The sequence below is a fragment of the Silene latifolia genome, chromosome 1, assembly GCF_048544455.1.
Source record: "Silene latifolia isolate original U9 population chromosome 1, ASM4854445v1, whole genome shotgun sequence".
Lineage (NCBI taxonomy): Eukaryota > Viridiplantae > Streptophyta > Magnoliopsida > Caryophyllales > Caryophyllaceae > Silene > Silene latifolia.
This window is the reverse complement of record NC_133526.1, coordinates 77,830,763-77,853,536: the sequence shown is the minus strand read 5'-3', so window position 1 is coordinate 77,853,536 and position 22,774 is coordinate 77,830,763. Positions and strand designations below refer to the sequence as shown.

The window sequence follows — 22,774 nt, the reverse complement described above, 5'->3', positions numbered from 1 at the left end:
GTCTTAGAAAAAATACTATGAAATAATTTTATACATTCCGAATAAATAAAATTAATGGCATATAAGCGGAATGAACTACAAATCGTAATAAATGAAACTAATTAAAAATAATTGAACTACATAATTTTAAAAAAAAACAATAATTAAATTACATAATTATGAGAAGGAAATAAGATTTAATTACGAGATTGAATTACATATAATGCGAATAAATTACATGCATAATTTTTTAAACTTAGATAGTACGACATATTTAAAAAAAATCATGACGAAGTATTCACATACAGTATAAAACTCGGCAACTTAACTATCAGCCGCGCACACCGAAAATGGTAGGTGACAATGATAGGCTACCGAGTTAATTTACACTTCAACAAGCATTTAAAGAAAAAATTAATTTTTTATTTCTTTAAAAAAACAAAAAAATGTTTAAATTTATTGAAATATTTAAATTTACAATTTTTAAAAAATTATAACACAAATGATTCACAATTGTTTTAATAAATATTTTTTTAAAATATAACACGATAATTAAAAAATTGTAAAACTTTAACATATGTATTTTTTTTAAAAATAATCCTCTCAGATCTGTACAGAAAGTCGTTCATCACCGAGGATTTATTTACTTGGAGCAAAAATTATGGCAACTTTACTAGCAGTCGTGCACTTCGAACTCGGAAGATGACAATGATAGGCTACCGAGTAATTTCTACTTCGACAAGTACGCTTTATAGGTGACATTAATATCGTGATGTTAAATACACTTGGACCGTCCAAACTTCAAATCAGAAACTGCATGAAAATCACAGAATCAGTTTTGTCTGACATAATGGCATATGTAGTTAATTAAGTGATGGCAACTTTTACAGCAGTTTGCAAGGAGTGGAGTTGTGGCCTAATGGCAGTAGTGGGGAAGTTAGGGTTACATTAGGGGTTATGTTACCTTATAAATAGGAGTGAAAACAACCAGATTATCTCACATAAAAATTAACATTGCAGAGAAAAACAAAAGCTGAAGAGATAATGGCACATATCCAGAGTATTCCAATTTCGAGCATCACCAAAGAAACGGCGAGGACACAGCAACTAACTGTTCGGTTTATGAGATTATGGCACAAAAAGTCAGAGACAAAGCCAAATGACGTGCAAGGGATAGAACTCATTCTAATCGACCAAAATGTAAGTGTCCTTATTTTTGTTAAGGTTGTTCACTCAATGGTCCGGATCAAAGACCAGACCGGACCAGACCATTTGGTCCGGACCTGACCGGACCAAACAATTTGTAAATTTGTAATATTATTGATTTTATTTTCTACTTTGTTTACACGTATTATAAGATGTGTAATTATGTAGTTAAATCTAGTAAGAAAATAATGTTGTTTATTTTGATCATTACGAACTTCTCGAGTTCTAGTTTTATATGCTAAAACATGTCAATGACAATAATATTTGGTCCACTTTAGTCCATTTGGTCCGGTCCGGCCCCGGACCAATGATCACCCCTAATTTTTGTGGCTATTTTTAAACGATTGTGACAAGTATAAGCTTAAGAAATGATGAACTAATATGTATGAAATCATGGAGACACCATTCAGGCATCAATCAACAAGAGGCTTACTCGGCTTTTCTTAGAGCACCTTAATGAAGGGAGCACATACAAAATCAGAAGGTTCGGCATATCATCAAACCGAGTGGGACTTGACATGGCAACATATCACCCGTGCAAGATTTGGTTCAAGTACAGCACTAGGGTGGTACCGATTCCTAATGCAAAGATACCACTATGTAGCCAAGCTTTCTACACTTTCAATGAGGTCATCATTGGTGCAATGTCGGATAGACTTTATATTGGTAAGCAACAAATGCCTAGATTTGGTTTGCATATGTATCATAAATGGTAACTAACAAGAGTCAAACATTCTTGTGCAGATGTAATTGGAAGGTTGGAGCATGTTTATCAAATAAAAGACAACCATGACAAGAAGAGGAGGATTATTGTTTTGGGCAATAATCTGTAAGTTTACTCTAATGAATTATATTCTATAAATGATATATTAAACTGAACAAAATCATAATGTAATCATAACAAACGGTTTTTTCAGGAACCAGCAGTTGTGCTGCTCATTGTTTGGGGGCTATGTTGATCAAATTTTAGAAATCGAGCAAGAGTTCATTAACAAACAAAAGACAACGTTGGTAATGCTATTCATGAAGCGTTCTGTTTACGGATGTATAAAATTCTAGCCATGCAAAAAAACAAATTCAGCAACACAAGCACTTTGATTACATACAACGTATACAAAAAAATGTTGGAATAACATTCAGTCATTATGTTCTACTATGCATGGGAAGTTAGCATCACAACAACATGGGGTGCAACGAAGACATTGGTTAATCCAAACATGAATGAGGTGAACGTGTTCAACAATAGGTATGATAATTAAATCCATTTTATATGATAAGATCGTCTTTAAGGCAAAAGTAAATGCAAATACAATTAATGACGAGAAAAATAAACAACAAAATTTAACATTCCAGAAAAATACAGTCCAAATTAAAAATACACTTTGAATTTCATTTTTTTTTTTTACTTTCCCGTTTCAGTTTACCTTAAGTTAATTGCACCATTTCCCTTACCAGTTTTCCAGATGGTGATGAGACCGTCTTTGGGGTTCCAGGAAATGCTGCATACCATCCTCCCATCCTCGCAAGTGCAAACATCAAAACGTTAACTGAGATAACAAATTCAACCAAAGGAGGAGCATATGTCACAATGGCAAAGATTCTTGAGTTAGATACATCTGGAATAGTTGGTATTACTACTCATGCAAAGAATGCAGATCAAAAGTGAAGCAAGGGGGAGATGGTTTTTGGTATTGTGAAAAGGAAAAAGTAAACAATAATTGCACAATTAAGGGTTTGGGCGTGCCATCACCAATTCCAAGGTTTAAACAATAAATAATAGGTTATTCAATGGTTCTTCAAACATTTACAAAATTGAATACATTTTAAACAAAAATTATCTTGCAGGTTTCAAGTCAAGTTTTTTGTTACATATGAAGCTCCAGATTTGCTTGAATTCATTATTTGGGATGATGTAATGGCTGAATTGCTCGGGAAAACAGCACAAGCAATCCTTGATGAAGATGAGGTAACTATGAACTCATTTAGAAACAAATTGCAGCAATATAATAGCAAGTACTGATAATGTTATTAACTAATGTTTACATATCATTTCAGATCTACACTGTCGTCCCTCCCCCAGATTTCAGGCCTTACTTGAAAGGACATTTGTGGCAAAAATAAGGGTTAATCAGTTGTTTAAAGTTGAGCAAAAATCAAACTCATATGGGGTGATCAGTTTATGTGATGATCCAAGAACAATTGCCAAGTGGGATGCTATGAATAATGCAAGAAAAGTATGACATCAATTAATGACTGATTTATACAAACTTAACATTTGTTGTTTACATTTACTAATAAATATCATTCTCTCTTTTAGGAACAAGCAATTTTAACTTCAACAAGGGACACAACGAAAACAGACTCAATGATGGTGAATTTAATTGCAAAATTCCGATGTCAACTAAATTTGTAATACTAATGTTTTTTTCAATAACCATTTTTTTGTTAGGACTAAATGAGAGAGATAGTTGAGTTCGAACCTGTGCTGAAATCTGAAGAGATCACACCACAGAAAGGTGTCGTGCTGATAGCTGAGGCATCCTACAAATTATATGCAACAAAACTGAAGGAAATTAAGATGGGGAAGTAGCCTACGGCGTTCCAAAAAAAACATTTCAACTTTTAAGCAATTTATGGACCACGTTTTTAAAGGACATTTGTGTTATTGTTTTTGGACTTTGTTTGGTTTTCCGTACTATTTTGGACCAATTTAATTTCATGTTGTAATAGAACATTTTAGGTAGTCATAGATAAGGTAGATGTGTAGCAAGTTTATAATGAAGAAAATTCAAGAAGCTGAAGCACAAAAGGGATGCTACTACACTTCAAAGGTGGAGCTTTATGGAAAGTAACGGTTGGATGCAATATGGAACCAGCAAGCAAGTACATGGAAAAGATGCATCATATTGGATAAGCTAGCAACATCATTAAAGAAACCTTACTTATGTCCTATGTTTCTACTATTTCATTTCAAATTCACGAAACATTAATGTATTATCGTCAACATTATCTAATATATTATTTTACTTCTAATTTCAAGTTTATGAGATATGTTATTAGTCATCAATAATTGAAGTAATGACACACGTTTTTTTAAAAAAAAAACAGTACTACGGTACATTAATTAGTCAAAGCACGAGTAAACAAAAAGTTTTGGAAATAAAACTGGACAATTTGTTTCATCCTAATTGACATACATTAAAAGTCATCGAATTAAAAAATCAGATAGAGAAATTCGTACAAATTTACAACAACCGTTTCAAATAGATGAGTACATTAATTAGTCAGGGAACGAGTAAACAAAAAAGTTCTGTAAAAAAAATGTTCAGATTGGTTCATCTTAACTGACGGTTGGAAAAGTTATGGTAAACTAACAATGAAGCACTAGATGCAGTTTATAAATAAATGGGGCATTGTGGACTAAACTAAACTAAGTAGTTATTGTTAAAGTAGAAATAAAGTGGGAGCACAGCAATTCTCAAACGATTCCCGGAAAATTCTTTTATAGAGTAAAAATCAATCAAACAAATATGCAATAGATAAGCAATAAAAATATGTCAACAGTTGCTCTACTTCTATATAATCAACGTAGGAAGCATTCAAACATTGGTGGGTTAAACATGGAAAACGGGAATACAAGTAGAAGCAGGAAAAAAAGAGGAAGACAGCAGGCGGCAAACACAGAGAACAGTATGTTTCCTATATTTTGTCTATAAATTAAGAAATTAGTTACAAAGTGTTATTGGTAACTTAACTTTCCATTTATCTTTTATGAACAATATGCATGATTCCATCTGACTAATGGATGATCCTATATCCTGCAAGTTAATAAAACAATTTTATTAATATAATGTTCATGAGAATTTCTTAAAAAGAGAAGTTTAAAAAAAATCAAAATGATTGAACTTAACTTAACATAGAATTTGGAAGCTTTTTTTTCTGAAACAAGCAAAATTAACGAAGGTGAGTTCAATATCTTTCCAGAAACGATAATATACAATTGAAATGTATATTACAAAAACTAAATCAACAAACATACTTAACTTATAACATATGAACATGTCGATATACTATCTGCAATAAAGTGTTGAACAAATGTTAGTATAGTTTCTTAACATTAGATTAAAACTAACAATTCAAAGTAAATGAACTTGACAAAATTAAACAATTGATTGATAAATTTGATTTCCTTAACTGAAATAGAAGTTTGAAAACATCTAAAATGACCCAGGTTATGTTGTGTCAGGTGGGACCAGCTTGATTTGGGTGAGGTTGTACCAGGTTGGGTTAGGTTGGGTTGGGTCAGATTGGGTTAGCTCAAACTCATAGGTTGGGTTAGGTTAGGTCAACGTGTTAAGTTGGGTTGGATTGGGTTAGGTCAACGTGTTAGGTTATGTTAGGTTGGGTTGGGTCAGCCAAGTTGGGTTGGGTTGGGTTAGGTCAAACCATGTTGGGTTAGGTCAAACCCATATTGGGTTGGATTGGGTTAGGACTGTTGGGTTGGGTTGGGCTATGTCTGTTGGGTTGGGTTGGGTTGGGTTGGGCTATGTATGTTGGGTTGGGCTAGGTCAACTTTGGTTTAGGTTGGGCTAGGGTAAACTAATGATGGGTTGTGTCGGGTTAACCCATGTTGATTTTGGGTCAAGTCAGGTGTGAATGGGTTGAATCAAGTTGAACTTAATTGGGATGGACTCATGTTAAGTGGGGTTGAGTCAATTCTGGTTCAATTAGGTAAACCCATTTATGGGTTGGGTAAGGTAAGTTGTGAATGAGTCAGTCCACAATTAGGGGTGTCTCAGTTTGGGTAAAGTTGTACCCAGATTGGGTTGTCCAGGTTTAAACACAATTTATAATAGGTTAGTTCATAGTGGATTGGGTTGGGCTAGGCAAAACATATTGTGTTGGGTTAGGTGGCATAGATTTGGGTGCGGTCAGACTCAATTGGGTTCGTACACGGTTTTAAATTCGGGACGGGTTAAAATAGTTAACAATGTGTATTAGATAAAGTTAAAAAAAATGCAATTTAAAATTTAAAACTCAGTTTTGAGAATTAAACAATAATTTGAATAAAAATGGTCAAATTAATATTGAAAATTTTAACAAATTGAATCATTAATATATGCAATTAAATGGACAAAATTATCATATGAATTCATTGAAAACAAGAAACAAATTAATGCACATAAATGTACAACATTATGATATTCATTATAAACACTAAAAGACGTCTTAAAATACGAGGAATGTGACAATATGGAATTTTAAACAATGAATCTAGGGTTTTTATTTGTAAAAACACCAAAATGCAGCATACTTAAATGACATGGTTTTTAAAATATCTCAAATAAACATGCATGTGCATTATTTTGGTTGACAACCGTAGATCTATTCGTACTCGAAAAACAATAAAACAACCACATATCTAAAAGTGTGAATTAATAATTTCCAATTCCAAAAACATGCAACAAAGCACAGATCTATAATTCTGAACTTATACGAAGAGTAATGTTTAAAAAAAAAATTCTAAGTCATCGTTTTCGTGTTTAATAACAATACTTATTAATTTTCTTAAAATAATCCATTATTTAGATCCCTAATCAAACAGATCTACTAAATTAGGAAAAAAAGCGCATAATTTTAATAAAAAATAATTTTAAATTGTTAATAACATGTGTAAATCTAATAACTCATCTATACTAACTTATAAAACAAAAACCATCACACGTCACTAAGGACACGTGTCAAATTCTGCTTTAATTCTTTCCCGCTCAACCAAACCCTAAAGTAGATCATCCTATTATGTTCATCCCTTCCGCCGTCATTCTCCAAAGCCATTATTTCACAGCCTCCTACAAGTTACTTTGTCAAATTATTTCACAGCCACATACAAGATATATCTCTTTTATAGGTGATTTTCCCATCTCACGTACAGAGGAATCTTTATCTATTTGCTTACACAATCTTTTTTCATTAGTAGTTTTTTGGCGATGAATTATTTTTACATCGTAGCCTATTTTTCTGCAACTGGCGTTCTATGGCGATGAATTCATTTTATTTATTGGTTCACTTGATTTGTGCAACTGTTTAGCCCCCTATACAATTTTTGTGAGGTATGATTCCCTATTTTCATGTTTATAATATCAAACCGTCAGATAAGTCAAGTGAATGATCTATTTTGATTTTGTGTTTGTCAAACACCACATAACTATATAACACCAATATTTTCGTGTTTATCAAACACCACGATCCATTTCTGGTTTCTGGTTTGTAATCATTGTAAGTATTTTCCCGGCCCATATACAATAGTACAATACCTCCACCACTATGTTCAGTTTAATCGGCTTGGATTAATTGGTTATGATTAAATATAATGACAGGGATTGATGTTATACGTTTTGCAGCATCACACATCTTAATAATGTTATACGGGTATGATGTTATACGTATTAATGTATTATTAGTAATTGAATAGAATAAAGTTTGTTTAGGAGTACTAAATTTGACCGATCTTTAAATAATACTGAAGAACTTCTATAATTACCAATTTGTTTGGAGTGGATGATTCTAGGTTTTTACAATATCTACGTCAATGAATGTGTTGATGACTTTATCCATTGACTATCACAATATAAGAGGTTAGCTTTTTGCTTAACTATATTGCATGTACTTTGTAAAATTTACTCCATTGTTCATTGTAATTTTAAGAGAGAGAGCATACCTTCGTTTAATTAGTCTATTAAGAGCTTTTAGTAACTCTGATAATGATTCGACATTAGAGCATATCATAATTTATAGTCTATTTTGATAACTCTGACAATGGTCATGTTGTTACTCACCAAAAGTCAAACTACATGATATTCCAATTCTTTTGTTTTCTCCATTATAATATGCTTGATTGACCAAAAAAATTAGTTTTTTTTTTTCACCCCACATTTACCATAAAAATATCTGTTTGATCTAATTAATATATTGTGTTCTTCGTTTTAGGGGTAATTTAAGAGTTTTATTGACATTCTTGGACAAGTACCTTAGCTTGACTTTGAGTTGATGCAGAAGTAACAAATCATAGAGATATTTCGTTAGCTTGATCTTTGGTCTTTGAAGATTTATATAGAGAGCAAGTCTTGATACAGCGAGTACCACATCATTTTACTTCAATTCAAATGAAAATATTGAAACTTGATTTTTGAAAGTCGTTCAATTATGAAAGTTGTTACACACTTAAATTATATATTAGGATGAGTGCCTTCCTATTTAACCATGCCAGAGAGATGTATATCTTATTAATATTATCATCGAAATGGAAATAGCAAGGTCGCTGATAATTATTTTTTAATGGGCTATTCATTGAATATACCGAAATAATGTCCTTTAAATCATTTTGATAAATCATCTATTTTCTTATTTGGCAAATTCTCATTTAAGACGGGTGATTTCCGTACATAATGTTGTGAGATAAAATAATTCTCACTATATGGTAACTTAAAAAATAATTCCCACCATATAGTTAAGCTAGGTTTGGATAACCTGATGTAAAAGGATTGGAAAGAACATTATACTTGGATTTTCTAGAGGTATTGTCTTGTAAGAAAATTATTCCTTACATATTGCTACTTTAATTTTTATTTATTTTTTAATTTTAAGAAGACATATTTAGGTATATATTATGATTATTTGACATATAATATTATATAGTAATAAATTTAAATTAGAATTATGATAAAAGAATATAAAATATTTTATTTTTTATTTGAGTATATTAATATTAGTTTAAAAACAACTTTTTCATAGACTTATTTTGTGTGCTCGGAATGTATCGTTTCATCATTTTCTTTTTGCAATAGTTAGCTTTTTTTTTTTTTAATACAACAAGGCAATTTTTTTTATTATTTTTTACACTTAACACTTGATGTATGACTTATTGCAAAAAAAAAAAGATGAATCATAACTCAGACTTGTACTAGCTTCGATATTAAATTTTAATCCGACCATTTCAAACATACATATAAATAAAGCTAAGAAAAAAGTGCGAGTATATTTTTAAGTAATATTAATACACATAAAAAAATACATTTTAAATTTTTTTTTATCATAAATGTAATTAGAAATTATAGTAGCAATATGTAGGGAATAATTTTGTTTATAAGACAATACTTAAGGAAATTTCAATTTTATTGTTCTTTTCATTCCTTTGCTCTGGATTATCCAATCCTACCTCAACTATATAGTGGGAATTATATTTCAAGTAGCCATATGATGAGAATTAATTTGTCTCATAGCATTATGCAAGGAAATCACCCATTTAAGACGGGTATATCCGTCTTAAAACGAGTAAAATATGCTCATGTGGGGAGCAATAAGACAAAAAACAAAATTCATTAGGAAAAACAAAAGATTTGTCCTACCTGCCCATGTAGAATAATATTTAACTCGTTTTATATTAAGACGGATACCTTCGTCTCAAGGAAGACTAGCCACTCTTGATCAATATTATACTGATTATTACGGTTAAATTTTTCAGGTTATCGTAGGAGTTATTACCTATTGGATGCAATTTTCATTAACGTTATTGTATTATCCGCTCTTTACATTATTTTAATTCTATAATCTATGAAATGAAATTATATATGCCCGTGCATTTTGCACGGGTATTAAGCTAGTAGATCTAATAAAACATCATTCTAAATAAGCAAGCAGTGAAAATTATATTAAATCATTATTTCCATGTCGATTTTGTAATTAGCATTCTTAATTCAAAAACGACAAACAATTGATACATGCAACAATATAAACAACCATTTAAGAAAAATCGAAAATAATTTGAAATCAGGAAATTAGGCGGTGTAAATAACATAAATCAAGAGAGGAAAATTGAACTTACCATGAATAGAACATCTTCAATAAATGCTTCTAAGAACCAGATTTGGAAACCATCACCATCTTTAGGGATGACCATCTGCATGCGGGAAGAAGAGGTAGGACAAGGAAGGGTTGCTAATCTGCAACAAGGAGCGCGAGGGAGGGTTGCTAATATGCTTACCCTTTCCATTCTTGTATCCAACTCTAAATGACCCTAAATGACTCAATCCTCACTTGAAACGACCCAATCGAATCGGAATGATTCGGCTCAATGACCTGATCTGGGGTGACCGAACCTGAATATGACCTGGTAATTATTAACCTGAAAATGATCCCACCCGAATGAATCATCTGCTAAGTCTACCTATGAAATATAATTATCATCTTAGATCAGGTTATATGGGCGGGTCAAAATACAAGTAAGGAAGTGTCAAAATACCTGTAAATACCCGAATGACCTATTCAGGTTTAAGAGTCTAACTATTGTCTTAGATCAGATTATATGGGTTAGATCAAATAAATACCCATAAATACATTAAATTTTACATTAATATTAATGATCACCACAAAATTTGTTTCATTTTATTTTTCTCATTTTTTATTAAGTCTCTCGATTACTGTGTTAAGGAGCAACTCACACTTTAGTTATTACAAGATCAATTTATACTTTAAAGGGTAGTCAAACAGTTAAAACTTAATTATTACAAGATCAATTTATACTTTAAAGGGTAGTCAAACAGTTAAAACTTAATGCTTTTTATATGTTAAATTCGACATTTAGAAACTCCTATTTGCAAATGTAAATTGAATATAACCACATACAAAACTTAAAACTTAATCATGTTTTTTAAATATAATTATTTGCATGGATTAAAAACTATTCCCCACTAAACTAAAAGAATAAAAAAACTCTATTTTTTCCCGCCTAAATCCATTCTCCTATAAATGGGCCTATTTTTTTGTTACCTATAAATGTGCCTATTTTTTTGTTATCTTACTTCACTATAATTCAATATATTAGTGGGCCAATAAAAAATTCAATGTGCAAGTATAATTTTTCCTGTAAAACAAGAAACTCGTTGGGCCCCAAACATTGATATTTTATATTAATATTACCTTAATTAATAATAATAGAATTTCCATAATTATATGCATAATCTTTGCCACAAATAAAATATTTAGTATCCTATATTTCTATACACAGAAAAGTTCTAACTCCAAATATTATATTGTTTGTATAAAGTATAATATAGATTATAGAGTATATTTAATAAAAATAAAATCTCCAAAATTTTATGATGTATAAATAAATTTTGCCATTTTAAATAACATACAAAAATTAGCTATGATGTATAAATAAATTTTGACATTGAAACTGAGTTTGATTAAAGCTAAGTAAAAATCAACTGATTATATAAATAAAACGTGTCAGCTTCACTCTTTTTAATCTTTCCATCTTATACAACTATACAAGCTAACATGTTTTAATGTCTATATAAAAATGTGATATTATTATTGTTATTTTGTGCTTTTTTATATATTCTTTTCTTAAAAAGATATAGGATGCTATCATTATTTTTAATAATAAAAATAGGTTCATACAAAAATAACTTAATCTAAAAGTCCTTTGAATAATAATTTTTTTTATATAATATTACTAACATTATAATCAGTACATCACAACATAATATTATAACTACAACATACTATTATAGTTACAACTCATTTATGTAAAATTAAAGTTCAATTAATCTTCTTTATAGAACAACCACAAAGCCTATGTGTCGCTTTGTGGTTTAATCTTCTTTTTTTATTTTTATTTTATTTAAGGCCCCACCATATTACCCCATGATCTCTATCATCTTTTATATAGGGAATTAAGGTTTTTTTTTTCCAGTTTGTACAACAATAAAGCTGAACAATTATTAAGCAGATATGCGACTATTGTAAATTACCTATTAACATAAATAAAATAGGAATTAATAACCTGTATTAAAAATAACATAATCATCAAATGAAATAATACAATCCAAAGAGTACAAATTTATTATATATACGTATTAAACTAAAATAAAATAAAAACACAAATACACTATAATCTCCATTGTTATGATTTCAAAACCAAAAAGTCACTAAAAATATTACTATAAATTTGGATTTTAAAATACTGGTATGAAAAAAAATCAATATTATCGCCAAACTCATTATGCACATAGTAATCTGATTGAAAAAAAAGACTTTCAAAGATTACACAATTTAAATAAACATATACAAAATTCATGCATCAAATCTGAACATAGTAAGCTAACAAAAAAACTAAGTATAAAAGCAATTGTACTATGCTTAGACCTAGAGTTTAGATTAAATAGAATACCTGACTAATCAATAAAAAAATAATGAAAATAAAAGAGAGCTACACCAATAAATACACTGAAATAAACACACGTGAAGGATTGAGATCCATAATTTGCATGGGGGTTCCATTGTTATAAGTGAGTTTTCAACGATTGAAATGTGTATATATGGTTTGTGCAGTGAGGTTAGAAAGACGACAGTGTAAATGGGAGATGCGAGATGGAAAATGGCTCAATGGGTGAGTGTAAATGAGAGATTAATTGTGACGGCAATCTAATAGTAATAGGATTAGAATTAAAACAGAAGAAGAGTAGGTTAATTTGTGGTAAAATGACGGGCTGGGCCGACCATATTCGGGCCATGTTAATATCATTAACAAAAGAAAATTGAAGTTTAATTATAATTTGAGTTTTGTATATTAAACTTTACACGTATAATAAAAAGTTTAATCACAATTTTTATCAAATAACAAGCTAAATTATCATATATTTTCCCGAAAAACAAATCGAATTCACGGGTTCTTTTGTATACGAGATGTACGACCCAATCTATATAAAGACATGTCCAAATAGAATACTATCTGTTTGCAGCAAAGAGTAATCCAACAACTATATGTGTTTATAATAAATCAATCATAAAATTGTTATCTCAAGTTCTTATTTAAAACAGGTATATTCGTGTTAAATTTAAGACGAGTCAAGTTATTTGAATACAACAGAAGCAGAATGAATAGCGATATTTTATATACACAAGTGGGATGATACTTGTCCATTTTAATATTAAGACGGATACATCCACCTTACGTGAGACAACTGAATAAATTTATGATTAAACCAACCAATAGCAAATAAGTCTAAATGCGAATGTTTATGTTCATTTAACCTTTTTTTTTTTTTTTTTTTTTTTTTTAATGTGAGCTGCAAAAATAAAAAGTTGATATAATATTTTATTCAGTTAGTCTATTTTAAGACATAGATAGCATCTCACTTGCATAAATATGCCGTTACTTTATATCGCGCATAAATAGGCTATTACTGTATATCACAAAATAATCATATTGTTTTTTTTAATTGGCTAATTTAGGGGAATGATAGTAATTTTTGAATTATTTTAATTGTTCATTTAGGTATGGTGAATATGAATGATTATTTAAACAATTCTTTTAGATTATAATATATTTATACGATAATGTCAAAAATTTGAATATTTTACAATTTAACTAAACCGTCTTGAACGTGCACGGGTCAAAATTTTCTTTTAAACCCGTTTGACTCATTAACAATCCTTACTAAATGAAAAATATGTCAAAATATTCATTTTAAAATCATCTAAATAACAAGACAAAATGATAACTCTAATTTAACTAACGAAGGGACATATTGTACTACAACAACTCCTCTACCAATTGACCCAAACATAATGTATCATTTGCTCTAATTGTAAATGAATTTTCAAATTAAATTCTAAGTTTCAAATAAAACTTTTATAACTCAATATTTACATTTGCAATTCTAAATTGTACAACAAGAAGTAGAGTGATTTATTGCTTTAATTTAAAACATTATTTCTAAACATAGTTATTTTAGAAAAGTATAATTAGATAGTACTTCGTATAAAACTTAATTTTATATATTTTACATCTTTTTATAATTCTATAAGTAAAAGAAAATTAAAATAGCATACCCGTGTAAATTGCACGGATTTAAAACTAGTATAACCCGTACAAATGTCGTGCTTTAGCACGGGATCTCAACAAGTATACTCTATAAAACGAAAAGGTTAAGGGTAAATCATAAAGTGAGAAAATCCCAAACCAAAAACATTCAAGCGAATAAAAGACCGTGACCGTGTTTCCTTGGCCGTTAAACATGGATTTAATAAAAGACGAAACAATTGAAAATGAAGCAAAAATTCCGACGAAATCAACCGCCGAAGTAGACAGCGGAGACGACGATGTGCCGACACTTAGCCCATACGCTCTGGAAGCACTGAAAGAGTTCCTAGCGAATAACGCCACTGTGGACGGTGGAGATACGGTGGCGCTTCCTCAAGAAGATTGGCGGCTTAGCCAGTTTTGGTATTCTCCGGATACCGCGACTGCCGTCGCCGACGAGGTTTTCTATCTCCTTTCGTCGCACTTTTCCGACGCTGCCGCCGACATTTCTGTTGCTTGTATTGCTTGCCCTACTCTTTTTGCTTACCTCAAGGTACTACTCTTGTCTAACTACTTCGTAATCCGGCTCTTTCCTATTTTGAAAAACGTATACAATTAAATATGGAAGGGAGAAAGTATTTGATGAATTATTGTATCTCTTGTTTTGTAATCGACGCTTTACTGAATAAATGAATGAATTGCATATTTGTTACAGTAAGACAGTTGTTCTAGTTCTGTCCACAAAAGTCAAATGAGGTCAATAGACTAAAATGGAGGTAATACTAGTCGACAATGTTCTGCAATCGACTGCGATTTAATTAATGTAATGTAATGGTGTGATCTTTGGTTGAGGCATTGGAACGATATTTGTTAGAGGTCGTTTTGTTCACCATGAAAGTTAGAAATTTGCACTGTCGAATTAGTTACAACTCTCATCGAGTATATTGAAATTGGAAATCCGGTGGACCTTTCATTTAACGAGGGACCTAGGTAAGCAATGTCCTTTATGTTGAAGAAATAGAATTCACAAAAGCCTCTAGTTCATGTTATGCATATAAATTGAACAAACTCCCGTGTTTTCGTCTTTAAATGAGCGAGCAACAAGCAAACACTTAGCACAGTAAGACTGACTTTATCAGTCAATATTTTATACTGTCATCCGTTAGATAGTGTTGTATGTAACATTTGTTGCAATTGGTAAATTGTAATTAGGTGATTAGTAATCATAGGTGTGGTTATCATGTGTCAAATTTTAAGCGTCTAACCGAAATTTTGAGAGTCGGATGCCTGATGTTATATCTGTTTCAGCGGTGATTCCATTAGTGTCCTATTAGTACTACCTTTTGTTTCATAGTGTTTTTCCTATTTTCCAAAATGTGTGGAGAATTTCAAAAAAACGGGTAGAATATTTACTTGGCCTATATGATGTGATTGTATGAATGTCAGACCGGTGTGATTGCTCTTGACTGGTTCAGTTGTCAATTTGTCATAATGGACTCTGCAGATCCTTTCTTTCAGAACATATAGCCATGACATAGCTGACTATATCTAATGTAGAGAAGTCATTCGTCATACAACTCGGTTTAAGACAGCGGGTTTCTCATGGTTGGATTTTTTTTTTTTTTTTTATACAAGGGATGTGGTTTTCTGACGCTATCTTGCCTGCTGCTAAGATTGTGTATACCTGCCATTAAATTCTTCTATTCAGTTAAATTTCATTAGCTTTTCCCATCTGTTGCGTACTTTTAGACAGCATTATGTTACAGTAGGCAGAAAAAAAGGATGTGATTCAGCAAAGCAGTATATATATGTAGCTTGTCGAGAACATCTCCTGAATTGACTCACTCCTATGTCACATAATCTACTGACATTCGAAGTGGTCTCTGAGAACATCTGCTGAATTTGCAATTAGACTGAATATGATATAGTGATGCGTCTTACTATTGGAACTGCATTTTAATATTTCGTTCACACTGTTTGTCTGATGTATGCTCCATTTTTTTTTTCTTTCTGAAGTTACTCTTTCGGCTTCGCTAGTGTTGTCTTTGTAAAGATGTTAAAGAACTTCATTGTAGCTGTTATAACATTTGTTTTGTTTTCTTGTTGTTTGCTTGCCAGAAGTCATCAAGCCTTAAAAAATTAGTGTCCCCACCTTAGTGTAAAAAAGCGCGGCTAGGCGCAAGGTGCAGTGAGGCGCCAACCAGATCGAGACACTCTGAGGCGCATGGAGTGCAAAAGGCGCACCTAAGGCACATGAGGTGCACCCAAGGCGCAACTAGTGAGGCGCATTAGTGTGCAATTCCACATTTTTTTTCAAAATTTTTATCTTACCCTTGTTTTCTCCCCCCTTATCCTTAATTTTCACTTTTAAAAACATGTTAGCCCTCTTTAAAACAAAAAAGGAACTATTCTCGCACAAAATTTGATTGTAAAATATGAATGTTCTTTTGAAAAATCAGTGCGCCTCATGTGCAAAAGGCGTGCGCCTTCGCCTCGCGCCTTAGCCCCTTGGGACCCCATCGCCTCAGTGCGCCTTGCGCCTTCTCAAACTAAGGTCCCCGCAGTATATTCACATTTATTTGATTTGGTTTTATGTGTGAACATAAATTTCTTGTCGAATTCCCGTGGTATTAAATCACGGCCATGACAATGAATCAATATAGTTATAGAGGCTTAGAAGGTCTTTGACCGGCTGGCCGCATTTCGAGGAGGTATTGGCTACATTTATGGCACAATGATCAAAATCAAGCCATGACGTTCGATCCCAAGTTGAAATCCCGATTCAAGATTCCGTGTTATACCATACTGATTCCAGTATGGTATAGTTTTTGGATGATTTTTCTGTGAATTTAGCCCATTTGGTTGTCATGTTAACTTCTCATTTATAAAATGCTGTACTTGAACTTCAGAAGATGTATCCAAACATACCTGCACAACTTTTCGAATTTGACAAACGGTTCCAGCAACATGGAAGTGATTTTACATTCTATGATTATAACTTGCCTGAAGAGTTGCCACAAGCAATGAAACACACTTATCGGATCATCGTTGCAGACCCTCCTTATTTGGTAAGTACTGAATTAAAGCAACTCCATTCAGCATTGTTGCAATCTCTTACTCTTCCTATTGATGTTCCCTTCCATTGAAATTTATATGCAACTGATTTGGTGTGTCACACACACAACCTTCTCAATTAAGTTTCTTAGAAGCTATGTTTTCTATGTGCATCACTCATCCTTTTTTTTTGTTGAAGAGCACAAAGTATTAGTATATATTTCCTCCGTCCCAATTATTTGTTTACCGAAATTTTCATGTAGTGATAGTCGTAGATGCTATAGTGGTTTTGGTCTAGGTGTAAAACTTGGTTATACAAATGGGAAAGTTAGAAGTTTCCTTCATTCAGCTTACTGTTGTTGTGAATGATCCTCGATCTTACTTTATCAAATAAAAGATCCTCAGTTTTAAGAGACTGTTTAAACAGCCTTTATGTTCACTAGGACAAGTCTATGCACATCTGCGCCCTCTTTTTCCCTGCCTTCGTGGGATTCTCTTTAGAGGAATTGGTGTAATTTGTTGGTAAAATAGCATCACTTTTAAAGCTGCTTTATTTGCCCATGATGGCTGTTGAATTGACAGTGTCGCTAACTCTTTCTCTTTGCTGAAGAGTGAGGAATGTTTGGAGAAAGTTGCTCAAACAATAGCCTTTCTGGCTCATCCTGAAAAAATTTTCTTGCTCCTGCTTACCGGTAAGCAACATAACCCTTTATCAAATTACCACTCTTAACTACTCATGTAATCCTGTTGTCTAGTCGGTTACTGATTTTCCTACGTTTCCACAGTGACCACGTGATTTTTATTTTATTTTTTCGTCTTGCATAGGCTTTTATGCAAGATTAGGAAGCAAATAATTGTGTTCAAAATGCTATCAATTGTATTTATCAGGAATAATATTAATCGACGACTGCGCCTTTTCGATGCAGGGGCAGTCCAGACAGAGAGGGCTTCTAAGCTATTGGGTCTGCGACCCTGTGGGTTTCGGCCAGAGCACTCGAGCAAGCTCGGGAATGAGTTCCGGCTGTTTACTAATTATGACCCTGGAGAAAGATTAGGATGCTGGGAGTCTCAAGAAGAATAATTTTGTTTTGGTTCATGTACCCTATAGAAGACATTGTATCAGTAGTTGCAACTATAAACACCGGAAATCAAACTACCTTCAGTTGAAGGTTCCGGCACTTTTTTGGATGATTTGGAATATGTTCATTTATTTGCTTCGAGTCCTGCAGCGGCCTGTCTCCTGTATTCTCCTACACAAGACTTAAGTTTGCTTTTATAAGGAGTAAGGGTGGCCAGCCTTAGTACTGTCAACAGAAGGTAAAACATATGCTCCATCCGTTCCAATTTCACAGCGCAATTTACTGGGACCAAGAGGGTAATGTCTTAAAAAGTAACTGAAGTAGCTGCTTTCAATCTTGTAAAAAGGTGAAAACGAAGATTAAGGGGAGGTTAACCCGAACATGCTAAGCCCATAGGTGAAACATGATCGTTGCTTGCAATCACGTGAGATCTCATTATCGGGGGGAAAATGAATCCCTCTCCCTTTATTTCCTTCTGAAAACTCTCTAAACAAAGCTTTTCAAAAACCAATAAAAGAAACTGATGGTAAGCAAACCATAAAGGATGGAAGTCTTCCTGAGCTATTGGTTGATACATGCTAGTGTAAAATTTTTGATATTAGACCATCCCCAAGCAAAGCTCACGCTAACTAGGTCACGACCCGATTTTACTCTTAATCCCACATTATTAACCTTGACCCATTTTCACCCTCCCAAGCAGAAGGTCGCGACCTAGGTCATCAACCCAATCATTATCCACTTTACAACATTCCCAATCATTTTCCACATTCTCTACCCCACTTTTCTCTCTCTTACTTTTACAATTATTTATCAACATTTTATAAATATATTATTTATCTATTATTTATAAATATATTATTTATCTATTATTCTGAATATTATTTTCCACATTATTTATCCTAACACTTTACGAAAAAAAATAATAATTAAATAACGTTATAATTTTGAAAAGTGATTAGACGATCTCATTAACAATTAAAAAAAATAAAATTGAAAAACATGATTCAACATATAAAATACCGCATACATAATTAAAAAAAAACATTAAATTAAAAACATTAAATACTACGAAATTATAAAATGCATTAAAAGCAAATTCTAGTTACGAAAGTTTTCCCAAATATGCTCAATAAGATCATTTTTCAAAGCGTTATGAGTGGCATGATCACGAATCTCGCCATGAATTTCTACGAATCGTTCTTGCGTCGACCTTCTACGACGATGATATTCATACTGGTCATCAGTAGCTGAACTCGGATTATCTTCCTTAAATTCTTCGATGATGCTTTCATAGTTAAGATAAGTTTCTCGTTCATCTTCAACTATCATATTATGCATAATAATACAAGCCAGGAGAACCTTCCCCATCATAACTGGATCCCAAAGAAGACAAGGGCGTTTGATAAACGCAAATCGAGCTTGTAGGACACCGAAAGCACGCTCCACATCTTTTCGACAACTTTCTTGTCGAGCTGCAAATAACCGATGCTTTTGAATTTGAGGAGCATTAATTGATTTAACAAATGTTGCCCAACCCGGATATATACCATCAGCAAGATAATATCCCATATTATACTCCGTACCATTAACTGTGAAATTAACAGCTGGCGCAGATTCTTCTAACAATTCATTAAATAATGGAGAACGTTGAAGAACGTTAATATCATTGAGCGAACCTGGTGTACCGAAGAAAGCATGCCATATCCATAAATCATACGATGCGACAACTTCCAAAATAATTATTTTGATCTAACGGTTATAATTAATTGAAGGTTTTATTTTGAAATATAATTATTTTGAAATATAATTAAAATAAAAACCAATTAATAAAAACCGAGTAATAAAAACCGAGTAACTTGTCTAATTCCGAGTAACTAATTAATAACAACCGAGTAACTTGTCTAATTCCGAGTAACTAATTAATAACAACCGAGTAGCTTGTCTAATTCCGAGTAACCAATTAATAAAAATCGAGTTAATCATCTAGGGTTATACCATATCACAACAGCCGATCTTCAATCTCTATCTTATCTTCAATCTCTATCTTACCTTCAATCATTTTCAATATTCTCTTCAATATTATCTTCTCCACAGATGATCTATACAACAGCCGATCTTCAATCTCTATCTTATCGTCTCCTTCATACACGATTAATCTCCTCCTTCTATACACGATTAATCTACTCCTTCTATACACGATTAATCTTCTATATTATCTTCTCCTTCTATACACGATTAATCTCCACAGACGATCTTCACAATCGATCTATACACGATTAATCTCCATCTACGATCTCCACAGACGATCTATACATTGTGTCGGGGAGGGTGAAGAATGAAGTGGGTGGACCGGCAGCGCAGGTGGTGAAGAAGGACGAGAGGACGACGGTTTTTGAATCGAGTTTGGGTCGATATCGACTGTGGATATAATATCATCTTCAGTTTATAAATATGGAACCGAATGCCTTGTTTCTTCCTGTTCTTCTACATGCTGACATGGTTTTCTATGTCCGTTCAGGTTTGTCTTTCTTCTGATTTTTTCTTTTTTTTCAAATTTGTTCATCTCGTTTTGTGCTGTTTTGTGCTGTTCATCTCATTTTGTGCTGTTCATCCGTAGATTAATTTTAAGATTCATGATTTTGTTGTTCTTGTTTGCGATTAAATCTGTAGCTCACTTAAAATCGAAGATTCATAATTAAACATAGCATTAAAAACTTAAATTAAAACAGAAATAATTACAGTTGGGACATATATTTGTCCATTAGCATATCCTTCATTTCTTGACCTTTTGTGTTTAAATTTTGTTTCAAGAGCAATGTGTTTAGCCAAATCATCTCGTTTTCAGTTTTCCGGCCTTGAATTCGTAGTTCTTCGATTTTAAAATCTGCAGCCATTCTTTTTTGTCGAAACTTAACTTGCTCTTTTGTTGATAGTCTATTTCCTTCCATAACTGAGATATCACTCGGTCATAGGAGCTTTACCCTGCCTTTTCTTCTTCGCTGCCTCCCTTCCTTCGGATCGTTCGTAACCCTCGACATTTAAACTAGATGGGGTCGGGACATTAACACTAGACGGTGTAGGGACATTGACGCTTGCTGGGCTAGAATCCATTTCCGGCCTTGACCTTTTTGAACCCGACCAACTAATGTTCTCACCAACATCGATTGGATTTTTTTGTAACTTCCATTTTGCATGCTTACTCATGATTGTATTGTAAACATGAAACTCAACAAATTCTTTGTTTCTATTCTCACTACGAAACAATTTTTGAGCTAATTGTATGTCGTCTTCTATGTTAGTACCGCTTGCCGATGGACGATTAACAACCTTAGAGTAGCAACCAACCCATTTGTTGACTAGAAAATTGAGTCGTTTATAACGATTTCTCATTCCCTCAAGACTCCTAATGCCAATTTCAGCATCATTATGATATTCCTTACGAGTTTGTTCATATAATTCGTAAACCGAATTCCACATTGTGATATATTTTTGGTTTTTGCCCACTATTGAGTGGGTGCTAGATAAAATCCAAGAGGACATAAGAGCTTCGTCCTCTTTATCGGTCCAATTTTTTCCGTCATTTTTAAAATTGGTGTGATTTTTTTTGGATGGTGGTTTTTTGGATTTAGTTGCACAATAAAGATGAGTTTCCGCTACAAAATCGCTAGTCGAGAGTCGAGACAACATCATCGGATTTCCAAAAATATCAAGTTTTTGGCTTGACTGGTTACCCGATAATAATTCGGTAAAAGATGGAGTATTTTGGTTTAAATCGAAAGTTGAATTGTTTGGAGATAAATAATCATCGGTGCCATAATTTGAAATATCATATTCATTTAAATCCATAACTTTTTTTGGAAAATTTGAGATGTGTTTGTAATTTTTTTGTACTGTGATTAATGTTTTTGTTAGTAAAAAACTTTGGAAAATTTCAAGATGTGGAATTTTTTTTACCGTAAATAATTTTTTTGTGAGTCAAAAAATTTTGACTGTGTAAATTTTGACTGCAGAAGTCCTCTTTTTATAGACTTGTTTTAATTTCAAAAATAAAAGTTGATTAATGTGCTTTTATTGTTGGTAGGTTTGGATTTGGAAATTTGAGAAGTAAATGAAGAGTAGAAGTTTAACAGTGAATTGAAGAAGAGCAGTGGAAAGAGCAGTGTAGAATTGAAGAGAACCAGTGGAGTTAGCTGTTGAGTGTATAGAGTACTTTTTTTTTATTGTTTTATAATTGTTCAACAAATAGGAAATTGACACATAAGGAGATCAATTTGACATCTTTTTTGATCAACCTTGGTCACAAATTGACCATTTCTTGTTTTTGGTCACAAATTGACCACCTTTGGTCACACATTAACATTGCTAATTATGTGATTAACCATGACCAAGCAAGGTCATGACCAAGCAATTGACCTTGCTTGGGGATGGTCTTAGGGGGGATGAATAGGTTGAATAAACAGCTAGACATTAGAAGGTTCATGAAAGTGAATAATTACGAGTGTTTAGTTTAATTGAAATAAGGGAGAAGAACAAGAATTGCTTGAATGTAAGGAATAATATGTGTGGTCATTGGGCCATTTGCACTAAT

General features: G+C 32.4%; 2 protein-coding genes and 1 long non-coding RNA gene across 4 annotated transcripts; 2 read left to right on the top strand and 1 right to left on the bottom strand.

Moving 5' to 3' along the window:
• The first annotated feature begins 14,142 nt into the window (after positions 1–14,142).
• On the top strand, positions 14,143–18,360 carry LOC141606775 (uncharacterized). Of its 2 annotated transcripts, none has more exons than XM_074426073.1 (4): positions 14,143–14,606; positions 16,963–17,121; positions 17,718–17,799; positions 18,034–18,360. In XM_074426073.1, the coding sequence occupies exons 1-4, from the start codon at positions 14,268–14,270 to the stop codon at positions 18,186–18,188; spliced, it is 735 nt and encodes a 244-aa protein (XP_074282174.1). In that variant the 5' UTR covers positions 14,143–14,267; the 3' UTR covers positions 18,189–18,360. The 2 variants fall into 2 exon arrangements, with proteins under 2 accessions (XP_074282174.1, XP_074282184.1); XM_074426083.1 differs by having other exon boundaries at positions 14,187–14,606; positions 16,966–17,121.
• Positions 18,361–19,284: 924 nt separating this feature from the next.
• Positions 19,285–19,755, bottom strand: LOC141649103 (uncharacterized). The gene has a single exon (XM_074457805.1). The coding sequence runs from the start codon at positions 19,753–19,755 to the stop codon at positions 19,285–19,287; it is 471 nt and encodes a 156-aa protein (XP_074313906.1).
• Positions 19,756–20,193: 438 nt separating this feature from the next.
• On the top strand, positions 20,194–22,523 carry LOC141594331 (uncharacterized). Its single transcript, XR_012522156.1, has 2 exons — positions 20,194–20,704; positions 22,268–22,523. It is a non-coding gene; the product is annotated as an uncharacterized LOC141594331 (long non-coding RNA).
• Positions 22,524–22,774: the final 251 nt, after the last annotated feature.